This window comes from Scaptodrosophila lebanonensis, unplaced genomic scaffold (genome assembly GCF_003285725.1).
Source record: "Scaptodrosophila lebanonensis strain 11010-0011.00,11010-0021.00 unplaced genomic scaffold, SlebRS2 tig00001415-arrow-pilon, whole genome shotgun sequence".
NCBI lineage: Eukaryota > Metazoa > Arthropoda > Insecta > Diptera > Drosophilidae > Scaptodrosophila > Scaptodrosophila lebanonensis.
Window position 1 is genome coordinate 12,669,795 of NW_022060742.1, and position 14,583 is coordinate 12,684,377.

The 14,583-nt window shown below is 37.0% G+C and overlaps 1 protein-coding gene across 7 annotated transcripts in view; it reads right to left on the reverse strand.

The window, feature by feature from the left end:
* The window catches only part of LOC115633066 (calcium-transporting ATPase type 2C member 1), an 80,037-nt gene that overhangs the window by 11,511 nt on the left and 53,943 nt on the right, over positions 1-14,583 (reverse strand). For 6 of the 7 annotated variants that reach the window (XM_030530434.1, XM_030530432.1, XM_030530433.1 and 3 more), the window contains exon 2: positions 5,165-6,878. In XM_030530434.1, the coding sequence (XP_030386294.1) occupies positions 5,165-6,878 (1,714 nt within the window). Of the gene's footprint in view, positions 1-5,164; positions 6,879-13,489; positions 13,762-14,583 lie in introns of those variants that run through there. The other variant, XM_030530436.1, reaches the window with a different exon arrangement.

Here is a 14,583-nt window from a genome sequence, read left to right on the forward strand (position 1 = left end):
TGCTTACATTAATTGGCAGCTAATTTTCGACGCGCATTAGTTTAAATAAAACCAAAGATCTTGGAAAATATATCTTAAATAAACAACAATTTTACAGTGTTTAGAAAAAAAGTAATGGCTAACCAAAAGAAATATTTTTGAATTATTTTGGTACGAAGTTTACAATCCGCACAGATGTAGGGCCCTTCACTTTGAATTCATCAAAACTAGACAATCGGGCATCAGAAAAACTAAAACAACTTCATAGCCCATCAAAATAAACTTCGAAACTCAGTTTGACAATTGCATCTTTTTTTTTTTTTTTGTCAAAACTGTCGTTTGATAAATGCTGGCAAAACAAAATCCATGCACAGTGCCACAAGATAGTTGTCGCACAAAGTTGACAGCAAAAACTTGTTAAACTTTATGAAACAACGAGAGCACAACAACTACAACAACAACAATAATGACAACAACAATGAAGGAGAAATACAGAAATCTGTCCCATGTATTATTAAAGACAAAACCGCAAAAGACAAGGCGGATTATGTTGCCTCATAGAGCTGTTTATGTTCATGTTTTGGCATCTGGAGGAAGGAAGTGAATGAGAATACTTTTTCAGGGATGGGCTAAAGTTTATGAAAATGTCAAGCCCCGAAATTTATACAAGCAACAACATTTTGTTGCTGCCACAAACGCATTGCAGTTGCCAGTTGAGTTGCCACTTTGATACGAGTAGTTCGTAAAATCAAAGGGGAAATTGTGCATAATGGTGGAAAAAAGTAAAGGCTGCATGAACAGAAGCAAAAGTTTCAGTTCAGTCTTGAGTGCCGCTCATTTCGTAATTGAAAATGTTGCTGCGAAAGCATTAGCAGGGAGCTGCGAATGACATTTGCATTTATACGCCCCTGCCATGCGACCTTCCATCCATCCATCCATCCATCCATCCACCCGATCCACATAACAATATTGTTTTGCTTTTGCGTTGCTACGTTGGGAAGGGGAACTCCCATTCCCGACCCCTGCTTCTGTTTATTAAGTGCGCCACGAATTTGTACGTGACAATTCTTTCGACGACTTGCTCGGCTCCTTTCCATCCTTTGCATCCTTGCCAGCCGCTCCATCTTATCAGAGTTGAGCGACAGCTGCTGTCATTGCTGTTGCTTCCTGCTCTGCAATCGCTATGATTATCTCTGCTCCTTCTGTGCAACGATGCAATGTCAGAGTTGAGCCGGGCTGGGCTGGGTTGTTGCCGCTATAATCAACATCCTCAAGTGCAAGCTATTGATGTGCAGGGGGCGAGGGGAGCAGCATCGACATCGGCATTGCTGGCATTGCATTACAAGTGCATTGCACTAATTGGATATATGTCAAGTTGGAGTCGGGCGTGTCACAAGGCCGGAAACTGGTGTTGATTAACATTTGTTTAGGCCTTGTTGCTTGCGGCGACGAACTTGCTCAAGCGCATCGTCGATTCTTAGACGGCACGGAATTGCAACCGATATGTGCAGCACGCAGCACAAATTGCGGCACCGACGTGACTCCTACAGAATGGATTCCTAAGTGTTTGCAAAAAAATAAACTACCAAAACATAACAGTGTAGTATTGTGTAGAACTTTAGCTAAGTAAGTCAATCAGCAGCTGTTGGAGTTATGCATTTGTAGACTCGACTTTATACATTTATACATTCCATTGTGATCAATCATAAAGGGTGTTTTCTCATTCACAACTAGTTTAACTTTGATTAAATATAGTATTCCTGAATAGTATTCTAGACTCTAGAAACTAACAAAGTAGAACCGTTTCATGTAAATATTTTACTTGCCTAATGGAAAAACTTTAACTTTAGAAAATAATAATAACTGTAAGACTCTACTTGAAAATTAGTCTCGATCTTTAATATCTAATAGGTTCTGTCCTTAAATATTTAATAGTTATAAGCTAATTTAAATAAAAAATGGAATAAAAATAAACAATCAACGTGTTCAGTTCAATTTTAAATACAGCGAGCATCCCAAAAGACACCAGTCCCCATCCGGGTCGACTAGAGCCTTCTAAAAACCTTATAATTTTATTTGATCTTGTATTTTGCAAGATTTGAATAATTGTCCTTTTAGGACAGATTTTAAGCAACAATTTAAAAAAATACAGTTGTTTATTTATCGAACGGGGGAAATAGAGCAATAGAGTATACTTGGTCTCTCAACTTATAACTAAACATACTATTTATTACTAATTGCATCTGTACTTATTATTATTACTCCATAGACTATTTAATAAAATATTTCGCCATGTTCAATAATTTAAAGATCTGAAGATTGAGTTCTCAAAATCAATGTTTATGAAGCTCTTGTTTCTGAAAAACCCCATTTATTCTCGAAACGATAGTTTCATGGTACTTCTATATAAGTACTTAGGCTGCAAACCAAAGGCAAATTACAGTTCTACTTAAATCATATTAAATAATCATTTCAGTTCCTGCCTTCAAAATATATTGAAAATACAAGCATTTTTGAGCAACCATAAGTTTTTTCATTTAGGAAATACTCATCAAATGAAGGCGTTGGCTTTGATGGCTAAAACAGTCAATGGTTAAAATAGTGTATAGTACCTAAAATTAATTTAGGCTTTGACAAGCCGCAAGCAACTCAAATGCAATTAGCAGCAACTTCATTTAAATACTACATGATACTTGTGCCATCAAAAACTTGACATAATTGGGCATCGAATTGAAAATGTATCTAATACGTCAACTTAATTATATCTGTCTGGCTGCCAAGCAGGCCATCTGACTAACTGGCTGCCGTTGTCCTTCAATTGAATGTAGGATGCTGGGATTACAACGTGTTTGGGAAATTGGCTTGTGCCAAGCTGTTCCAAACACGAGCCGAAAATACACGGCATGGCAGCCAATTAGAGAAACCATAAGCGGCTTTTCCTATTAAAACAAGTAGTGGTATAAGGAGTGTGTTGGCCATCACTCACTTGCCCTCTGCAAGCAACAAATTTCAATCAATATGCACTGTGTACGGCTAGTTATGTTGCATTAGAAATGAACGCCCAAAAGCTCAGACCGCTCTATATTTATGGTATTATTTCGTATCGCCAGCGAATTGCATTTAAAGTTTTTCCTTATTTTACATCATTTTTCTTTTTCATGTCTGTTGTTGCTGACGAAAGTAGCCGAGCGCTTCAACAACGTTCTCTATGTAGATGAATTTCTGTCCGACGCAGACAAAGACGAGCACGTGGTGATGGCATGGGATTGGGTTGATTTGGGGGAGGGGGTTTGGGTTTTTTGTGCCACAGTTAATTATTTCTGTGACTGACAACGCCGCTGCTGTTGCCTGTTCTGGGCAGGATATTAGATGGAGTTGATGGCGTTTGCTTTTTGTTATGGCCCTGCGGGCGACGTCGCTACCTGGCTGTCCTTTACGGCATATCCTTGCCCACTTGCCCACGTTGCGAAGGGCATCGCTTCGTTTTCCATTTTCCTTTTTTGCGCTCTTAGTGGGATCTCTCCTATCTTTTCCAATTTGCTGCGCTCGCTTGCAATTTCTACGCATACATATATACTCGCATAGTGTATACGATTTTCAGCTTCTTTTTTTTTAGGTGGAGGGGATTGCTTGTTCAGCGGTTTGACAACTTTAGCAATTTTTCGTTGCATACTTCAAGGAGCTGGATTGACCACAGCATTTAAATGCATGCTCCTTCCAAACTTTATGCCATTTGTAATTAATGGCCAACTCTTTCGGGCTTTAACAAACAGCCGCACTTGCACTTCTTCAGCTATTTCACGCAACTTAAACTTCAAATACGAGTGCACACTTGTGCTTGAAAACTCTCTCCCTCCGAAGTACAGTCAACAAGCGCGAGCGAGACTGCAAGCTACATACATACAAGTATGTGCATGTATGAGTTATATATATATCAGTACATACATACATGCACATACATGTATGTACTTGTATGTGTATATGCATTCGGGTAAGTGGTGCTGAGTGATGTGCGCGCTGCTTCAGAAAACTTGCGCTGAAACTTCAACTGCGTGGGCCCTGACACAACTTCCCAGCATGGTTAATTAATTCTGTTTGCATACTTTTAGGCTGTCCAGCACACACTCCATACAGCATACTCCACACCCCATTGTGGCTGGAATGCTTTAAGCGGCACATAGTTTGGCCTTTTAAGCCCTCTCGCCCATGACTTTTGAGCCCCACATGCCTCGCAGCATACGTTCGCCAACATAAATATATCAAGTCAGTTCCCCACCCGATCATCCAAGTCCGCAGCTTGTCTACTATATCTGAAATATTTTATCCCAAGTCACGGCTTTCGTCGGCATATAGTTTAGGTTGTTTTTTCTTTTGGTTTGGGTGCTTCTTTGGTTGGCAACTTTTGGCTTGCCACTTTTAATTACGGTGCGTTGACAAATTTATTTGCATAGTTTAGGGCGCTGCTGCACTACGTTTGTGTGGCTTTGGTTAAAGCCAGCAATTTGTGGCTTGTATGCCAGCCTTAAAGAGTTTATAATTAAGTTTTAGTTGAGTTGGTTATCATGAATACATACATATAGTATGTGGTTGTATTTCTCGAGTAATTGAAGATGGTGGGTGGACAAAAGAAATGTATGCAAATTTTCCAAGAATTAACTTCTAGTGTACGAGTGTTAAAAAATGTAAATGTGTGGGAAAATGTAAACAATATTCTCAATTACAAACAATTCTCTAGTGGATTCAATTTGGTGCAATTTGGAAGTAAGCCTTGTTTGCCTTTCAATGGCTTGTTCTTGTACAAATCTAAGGGGGTCTATTCCCTTAAATTTATTAAATAAAATTAATGAAAATAAAGATAAATGTAGATCTATATATTATGGACCTAGTAATGTTTTAAATTCTTTATGTAGTGTTAAAAGAATTAAGCTCTGCTTATTATTTAGAGACGGATCTTGTAAAAACTTTACTCTGGAAGTTAAAATATAAAATTATATATATATATATATATATAGTTATAAAATATATATATAAAATAGTTGCCGCTAGCTGCTAGGAATCCAAAGATTAAAGTGTTCATACGGACAGACAAACAAACAGATATATAAATAAATAACAATAGTTTATCTCATGAAGTGCTTTGCTTTGATTAGTTTTTAAAAAGTAATATAAAATCTCATTTACTCACCTATAGCCATGGCTGTCTCCTGTGCATCACCCGTAACCATTTTGACGCGCACACCGCTCTGCATCAGCATCTCAATGGACTCTCGGACCAGTGGCCTGGGTGGATCGGTAATGCCTACCAGGCCGCAATAGATTAAATCCTGCATGGAGCGTCCTTTGGCCAGGGCCAGGACACGCAATCCCTTGCGTCCGATCTCGTAGGCTTCGGCCAGAAATTCGGCCTCATTTTGCTTGGTCAGTGGCACGGTCTGTGTGCCGAACTGATATTTGGTGCATTGGGGCAAGAGGGTGTCGAGAGCCCCCTTGGCGAAGAAAATCTCCTCCTTGTTGTTATTGTACTTGTGTATGCACTTTACCGCCATCATTTTCTGTTCCGAGCTGAACGGATATTCCTGTATGCGAACATAATTCTCAGCAGTAGCATACATGCCGTTCTTCATGGCTACGGCGATGAGGGCGCCTTCAGTGGGTTGACCCAATAGGGTTCCATTCTGTATGTAAGCATTATTGCATACGGCGCCAATTTCCAAGAGATTCGTAATATTCGATTTGGCCATTTCAACATTATTGCAATGGCGTATGTGTATCTCGCCCTGATCATTGTAGCCGGCACCGGTTACATCGGCCATATAGCCATCGGCCGTAATGATGATCGTGGCTGTCATTTCATTTTTAGTCAGGGTGCCAGTCTTATCGGAGCAAATAACGTTCACGCACCCCAATGTCTCCACGGTGGGCAACTTCTTCACAATGGCGTTCCGCTTGGCCATCCGCATTACGCCCAGAGCCAGTGTGACGGTCACCACAATGGGCAGACCCTCGGGTATGGCGGCCACAGCCAGCGAGACACTGATGTTGAACATCTCCGAGAGCGGCTTGCCTTGCAGCCAGCCCAGTAGCATGATGACGCCGATGATGAGAAACGAGTAGAAACTCAGCTGAGCGCCCAAAATGTCCATAGATTTTTGTAGCGGCGTCTTTGGAGCCTCCTCGGCCTGCATCATCTTGAAGACCTCACCGAACTCACTGCGCTCGCCAGTGCTGACAACAATACCCTTGCCATTGCCACAACGTACCAATGTGCCCATGAAGGCGATGTTCTTCATGTTGCTGTGATCCTTCACATTCGTGTTGTTCAGCAGCACGTCCGTGATTTTGCGCGCCGGCTCCGTTTCGCCCGTGAAACTGGACTCGTCGATTGAGAGATCGACCGCCTCGAAGAGGCGCACATCCGCGGGCACACGATCCCCCACATTCAGGTAGACCACATCGCCCGGCACCAGTTCGCGGGCCAGGAACGTGTCGAGTCGGCCCTCGCGCAAGCAATGACACTCCGGCGGCACCAGCTTCTTCAGCTCCTCCAGGCTCTTCTCGGAGCGGTATTCTTGGATGAATGCCACCGTTACCACAATCAGTATGGCTATGGTTATGCTGACGGCATCGTCGAACTGTTTCATGATCACCGAAACCAGTGCCGAGCCAAGCAGCAGCAGGATTAGGGGATTCCTAAACTGTTCTATGTATTTCTTCCATGTGGGATCCTCCTCGATGACATTGAGCTCATTGTGGCCAATGATTTTGGCGCGATATTTGGCCTCGGTCCATTTAAGACCTGTGCGCACATCGACTTGCAGACGACCTGCAACCTCGGAGGCGCTGTGCGTTGATGACTCGGAGGTGGAGAGCAGCATTTCGGGTGTTAGGGTTAGACCCGTCTATAAGGAATTGGAGAAAGAAACAGAGAGAGAGAGAGAGAGAGAAATTCAATAATTGAATAATTCTTAATATTGAAGATAAGTTTGATAAACTGTTATGTTTGCCGTTTTTAATATAATTAATTATTTATAATTATAAATAATTATTAATTATGTAAAGTGTTTGATGTCTTTAAAGGTTATATAACTAGGAATGTTTATTTGTTAAGCTCCAATGCTTCTACAATCGATATTTTTTGTCACTTTAGTCCAACCACTGTTTATTTATATTCTTTTATTATAATGTATGATAAGATCACGCGTTCGAATGTAATTTAACAGAAAACTTTAACTTTCAATACGACTGCGAGCGATTAGTAAATAGTTGCGATATCAATCATAAATTTCAAGCCATGAAATATAATAGAGCTGATGGGTATTTCAAGTAACCAACTACAGTGAAACCTCCATGTTCGCCTCTCTTGTGCGGACACTGTCTTGACCGGACGCGGACACAATTTTTTTTCGTTTTAGTTAAAGCCTCGGTCTTGCACGATCAAAATAATAGTACTGCTTGGACAAATATTGCAAAATAAATTAAATATGTGGTTATTTAGCTCAGGAATGGTTGCAAAATGAAAATATGTATGTATATATCTAGTGTAGCTATTGAATGAGTGACGGCGAGTATACGGCCAAGAGAGGTTTCACTGTACTATATATGGATATAATATAATATCACAATATAATTCGGTATATTTTTAAAAACTGAAAATATTGTAGAAGCTGGCTTGGTAATTCCTCAATAATAAGGCGTGATATCTTTGTGTACTTTTGCTGTTTTTCGGAAATGAAAGCAAGCGGATTACACAAAAATAAATATATCTGATAGTCATTTGTTGTAAAAAATCCTAATAAATCCTAAAAATATCCTAAGTTATTCGCTATTCACCTTCTGGCTTTGTTTTCATAAGAGCAACTACACAACACACCTGTTTCCCCAACAAACATATCCATTTTCCAGCATCTTCACTTAACGACCAATCACATTAAGCTTCCTATCATTTATCCAACGCTAGGACCCCAACTACCGTAAGTGTGCTGACAAGAGCATTAAGCGACCAGTCCGCAGTTGGAGAGTCTCTCCTTGTTGCCACAAAATTGAAAGACTGACAATTTGAGCCACGTACTATATGTATCTACATATGTACATGCAATGCCGACTGCACCGACCAACCACACTTCAAGCTAATTTGAGCTCGTCCACAACTTTGTAATCATTCATGGCATCGGACAAAGCCAGACGGGTGAGCCCACCCGCAGCCATCCTTCACACACACAAACATACACACACACACATACACTCAAACATGTTCTTCCTTCATGCAAGTTGTCAACTTTTGTTACATGGTCCGGTCTGCCTCTGTCATGTCCAGTCCAAAAGTAGCTCAGAGTTTTGTCACCGCATTCAACTGTCAGCGCTGGCTGAGGACGGAGGAAGAAACTTCCCAGCTGGTTACGTGACTGAGCTGGTGGTGGCATTAAAGCATTCCTTATTTTAATTTATATCTCCTTTTTAATTTATATAGATTTTTTGCTACCTCGTTTTTTTTTTACTCGTACGTAAACATGGTTGGAGTGCGTCTCTTGCGTTCGTGCAAAATAAATTCAAATTGTGTATGCAGGTCGTACACTTTTTTCGCTCTACTACAAGTATATGGCTGCCGGAATACTGGGTATGTGGTGGTGCATATGGCTGACGGTTCCGATGCCATTACTTTTTTGCTGAAGCTCTCCACGCAAAATAGAGAATGGATGACTTTGCATTTCAAACATGTACAGTACATGTGAGAATTCCCATTAAAGAAATTGAATGCTTGTAACTTTTAAGGGCTATACTCTTTAAATGATTATTGAGTCTCAATTGAAAAAATCTACAAAAACTTAATTATTAGATAAGTATTAATCAACTTCTATCTATCTGAGGAGAATATGAATGTTGACGTAAAAATATTAAACTTTTATTGATACAAAACTGCACCATTCATAAAAATATATATTTAAAGCAGTAAGTATTACCTAAACCAACTATGCCTTTAAAATATATAATAACAGTTTAACTATAACTACAGTATTTAAAAAAATGTGCAAATATTAAAAATGTGAATACGCTATGCGCTGAATTATCGACAAAATAAAAAAATAAAAGAACAAAAGATTTTTAAATACACTCAAAATTTTAAACACTTTATAAAGCACAAACTCTTAGAATGAAATTAATATTGCTAAATGAAAAAGGTCTTCGGTAAAAGAGTCATTAATAATGGCCTCATAATTAAACGAAACAAAAGATATCACAACATATACCCATAACTAGCTTGGCAAAATTTTATTGTATCTCTGATTAGAAAAGAAGAGAAAGAAGAAGAATAAAGTGTTTGAAAGTTAAAAATAAAAAGGCAACAATGGTCTATTTGCTAAGTGGCCATAATCAAAGAATAAAGAATTGGCTTTTCTGCTATATTTTCATGGTGTAGTTCTATTTTGCTCTCTGTATATTGATTATTGCTATCATGTACACTTATATTTAAATTTGTCCTCGGCCTCTGGATTATGTCATGTATTCTAGCCCAAACCTACTTAAATGTTTTCCAATTTTTGTGCTCTTAAGTGTCCAGAAAAAGCTCTTAACCCAATTAGAAACAAATTCTTTTGGGGTTTATTCCATATGCTCATTTTTAAACTTAAAAGCGCGTATTATAGCCAAGTTCATTTAAGTGCCCGATATTTATACCAAAAAGTAATATAAACTATATGTGTATATATATATATATATATATATATCAAACAAGTTGCTTAGCACGCATATCAAAGCTATGCTATATATATATATATATATATATATATATATATATATATATATATATATATATATATATATATATATATAGCATAGCTTTGATATGCGTGCTAAGCAACTTGTTTGCAGATTAGTTCCAGATATTTTACATCATTTTTTTTTCTCTTGAACAGTCAAATTATTTGTTCTAGTACTATATAATAATCCTGAGTACATTTATACTTATGTACATTCCACTTATAAATGAATAACTGCTATGAACAAGCACTATTAAGGACCAGGTGCTTCAGAATTCCATTCTAGCGTAACTGCCACTGTCCAGTGGACCACTAGAGAAGACCAACAATTTGCCAATTCTTACATTTTTCATACCCTGCACCCAAAGGGTAAAAGAGTATGATGGTTTTTTTTTTTTTGCTAGCCAGCTGGCAACAAAGTTAATGAGCCAACCGTTTGAGCATTTCAGCTGCAGAGCTATATGAGTATTATGCATGAAACAGAACCCAAAAGGGAATCATTCATCTTCGCTAACTGGGGGCATTTAATTATGAAAACTGTGCGGTGTGCATTTTAATTAAATGCATTTTTGGTAAGCTGCCGAGTGAAGAACAATTTGTGAGGCCAAATAGCTGGCACATACTATACTCGTACCACAGCGATGGCAAAGCGGAATAATTGAAGCTACAATTATGCAATGCAACATCAAATTATTTAATTATTAGAGCTCTACAGAAACACCAGGCATACTGACGGCGAAATTGTTTCATTTTATTTAGGATTTATGCACCATTTAAGCAGAAAAGTGCATAATTGTTGAGCAATTTGAAATATCGTATACGAGTATTGCCTGAAAAATTATAGAGTTGTTTTTTTTTTTTTTTTTTTTTGCGCAATGAAAACACGGTTATATAAACAAATTGTTTCAGTTTATCGAAATTTAATTGCACGAATTTCGAGTTGCAAATACGGGCAGTCATTCTAGGCAGCTATATACTGTAGTATAGCAGTGTTTCGAGCCCTCGGCCAAATCCATTACCAAGTCAAGTGTGTCGTCAAACAGTTTCTCCGTTGGATACTCGAAATTAAAAGAGCACCAGCAGCAACGAAAAAGATGACTGCTGTCAGGTAGATACGAGTATGCCCACGAGCCTATCTCATGTGTACAGACATATAGCTGTTCTGACTCTTATTGAATTGTACACCTCATACATACATACATTGGCCGTATATGTATGCGAATTCTCGTACAAACGCTTTTTGTTGGCCCACATTGAACTTTGGTGTCGCACATGGCTGACATCTCTACTCAAATGTCTGTCTCAGTGTCTGTTTGTTTGTCCATCTGTCTGCCTGTCTGCTTGTTGGTCGTCACTTCGTTTGTTATTGAGTTCTGTTGCAATAGTTTTTTACATTTTCCTTTTTTTTTTTTTCAAATTTTGTCTTTGTGCCACAAACTGGTTCAAAGTTGTCGCTTTTATGCCGGCACACAAAATGAAAGGTAAATAGGCACTTGCGTACTTTGGAAATGTTTGAAAACGTTTTAGCTCGAATCGAACACTTGTAGCAATGTCTACAACAACATTGTCACTAGTTCGAATAGCAGTTTAAGTTGAAATCTAAGGGGGGAAAAAGAGATAGGCTAATAGAACCATCAGACAAGGTAAATGGTGTTTGATCGAAGTAATATCAGTTTTAAGCAAGTTTTCATGTTTTTATTACCAATAAAGCTATATTTAATTATGCGAAATTGATATTATATTATTGTTATTGATATAATTTGTTAACAATATTATTAGCTAAAGAGAATACAATTATATTCTCAATATTCACGCTTCACAATAGGTTTGAACATTACACAAAAAGCTTAACATTGTTATTTTTTCTTACAGAAAATTTAGCAAATAAATGGACAGCTTTTATAAATTAATCAAAAATATATAAAGGATCTCTAAAAAAAGAAACCAATTATCAATAATGTCTATGCAAAATTGAACCCCAAAAGTAAGTTTCTTTTCATAATTACATCAATAAATATACTTAACATTTAATATGGGCATTAATTATAATTTCAAACAAAAGAAATTTTTTTTTTCAATTTACAAATTTACCCAGAAAATCTGTTCGGCTCATCGGCTCGACTAAGAACAACAAATGTAGATATAAAGCTGCAAATCTGTAGAAACTGACTATTATAGTCCTAATAAACTTATTTCAAGGTGAATTCTGCCATCTCTCATCAAAGCTTAGGAGGACTATTTTAGATTTACTACTAAGTCTTATTTCATATTGTAGTCATTAACTTAAACATAAATGCGGTTTAATAAAGTAAAGCTTTAATAACCATTTGCAATGGGTTTCTACTTAAAAATCAGCTAACTGTACGTTATTTCTCAGTAGTGCCTAATTATACAATAGCCGTAATAATAAAAATCCTACTACCTGTCTTGAGCTATAAATTCCAAGAAATTAGCAAACTGATTTTTTAAACTGATTTGCATTGCAAACAGGCATTAACAATGTTGTAGTCATCTGTAGTTGAAGTAGCTCGTGTGTGGCAATTAAAATTTTGATAATTTGCTGCAGCTATCTTACAAAACGAAACTCACTTGAAGATACTATGTATATATCTATCTAGACAAAACATTCATTCTTGAAACAACACAATACATTGTTGAAATTTTCACATTAGTAGATAGTTAATGAAATAAAACCTTATCAGATCGAAATCAGCATTTCAAACATTAGAAACTTACAAATTGTTGCAGACATTAAAAGTATCAATATATTTGTTAAGAAATCGGTAAGCATATCTAAATAAATATATTTTATAGTAAAAACTTTCGATTAGGACGAGTGAGTAATACAGTACGATTGCAGGATTAGAAAAGGTTACAGCAAAAAGATCTTGGGTTTTATTCTACTATGAAGAAAATAAAATAAATGGAGCTGTTTTTCCATTAATAGCCCTTTCTTAAAAAGCTATTACATTAAACTTTCAACGGAATGAAACCTATGATAAAAAAACAATATTCATTTTAATTTACGGCTACACAAAAAGTAATATACTTCAAATGGATATATAGCATAAAAACTGAGACTTTAGCTCTCATGTAACAGATCTTACTAAAAATTTAATTAAATAAAAAGAAATGAATGAAATTATCCCACATTTTGGATATGGAAATGTTCAAGTACGTAAGTATATCTCTTGTTTCCTCTCCTTGATTTAGAGTTGTGATTCGCGAAAGCTGTTCCGTGTTCCACTTTTCTGAATTACAATTGCAATTCATATTGAAAGTTTTCTTGCTTGACTGCAACAAAAAACAGGCACTCTTATTGGGACCCATGAGAAAGCAATAAATTTGAATTCAAATTTCGAAGAATAATTGAAAGTAGAACAGGTTCGGTAATGATTATTAGTGGTTAAGCTGATTTGTAAGTCTGGACGATCACATTGGTTATCTAAGAGGTATTTGTTTTGAGTTTATCGTATACCTGCTCGTCAATGTATATACTTATGGCACGTCTAGTTCTAAGCATGGCAAAGCTGCACGATCGAGTTCTGTGAATTAAGAATATCTGCTCTTTGATTATACAAGACTCAGATCCAGAAATGCGCACATCACGTATAACAAACAAACAAATTAAATATAAAAAAATCAGAGCCATTAAGCACTTAGATTAACAACCCAAAAAGTCCAAAATTCATAAATAAATTACTCGTGAGGCAACGAAATACAAAAGTGAATAAATAAATGATAAAAGCACTTACATCAGACGTATTGATGACAATCATTTTTGTCGATGTCAAGACGGCGAGAGCGATGGCAAGAACGACGATCAGGTGAGGAACAGAACACAATGAATTCTTATCATTAGTGATTTGTGCTTATGACGTATATTTGTTTGCGGTTCCCGTTCGTTCCCGTTTCCCCTCACTATGTTTTCAGAATTGGCGAGGGATCCCGAGACCTAATCAAAAGTGGCTTTTACGCCCCGATATTCTGTTGTAGCTTTTGTCACGCACGACTTGCAAACATGAATATTAACGTTCTTTTTTTAGCTGAACAGTTTTTTTCACATATGTATGTATCTACATTTAATCGTATATGCATATAAATGCGTATATATTTTACACAATATCTGGTACGAATGGGGCAGTTAAAAGGCACGAATGGACTGCAATACAATATGCTAAAAGTTAAGCTCTATGTGCAAACACTGGAACAGTACGGCCTGCCCGAGTTAATTAAAGGTTACTTTATTTTAATCTTTATTTAATTTTTTGTTGAATATTGAAACCGTTTTGTACTCGTTTAAATGACAGTGTCTGCTCTTTTGTTTGTTAATTATTGGTAATGCTTTTGGTAAGGGCTTGAATAATAGCATTGATCTTTACAAGGTTTCGTTCAGTTTTGAAAGCAATTGAGATCAATGAAAATTTATTGAGAAAGAGGCGTTTTACCTAATGTTATATAAATGCGCAAAACTATAGCTAGATCGTTTGTTCAGAACGTCTTGAAATGAAATAAAATCATTTAATTACCAGAAATCTCATCGAAGGAGGGTTTGAAGCTGCTTTTAAAAAGAAATAACATTCAAATCTAATGTAGTATGTATAACATAGTAGCCATGAATCATGCTGAGAGAAATTTAAAGAATAACTACACTACAACAACCAAAGAATGCTGCCAGCTTCACTTTGAATTGAATCAATTAATTGGAACGTGCAAAAACTGGGCCGATAATGACACACTATAAGAAACACGTACCAGGCAACTTTTGGTTCAATGCTACAGGGAAATACCTAAAGTGTATTTATTCTTAAGTTAGTAAGAGGAATTTCTATATAAATTATTCAGTTAT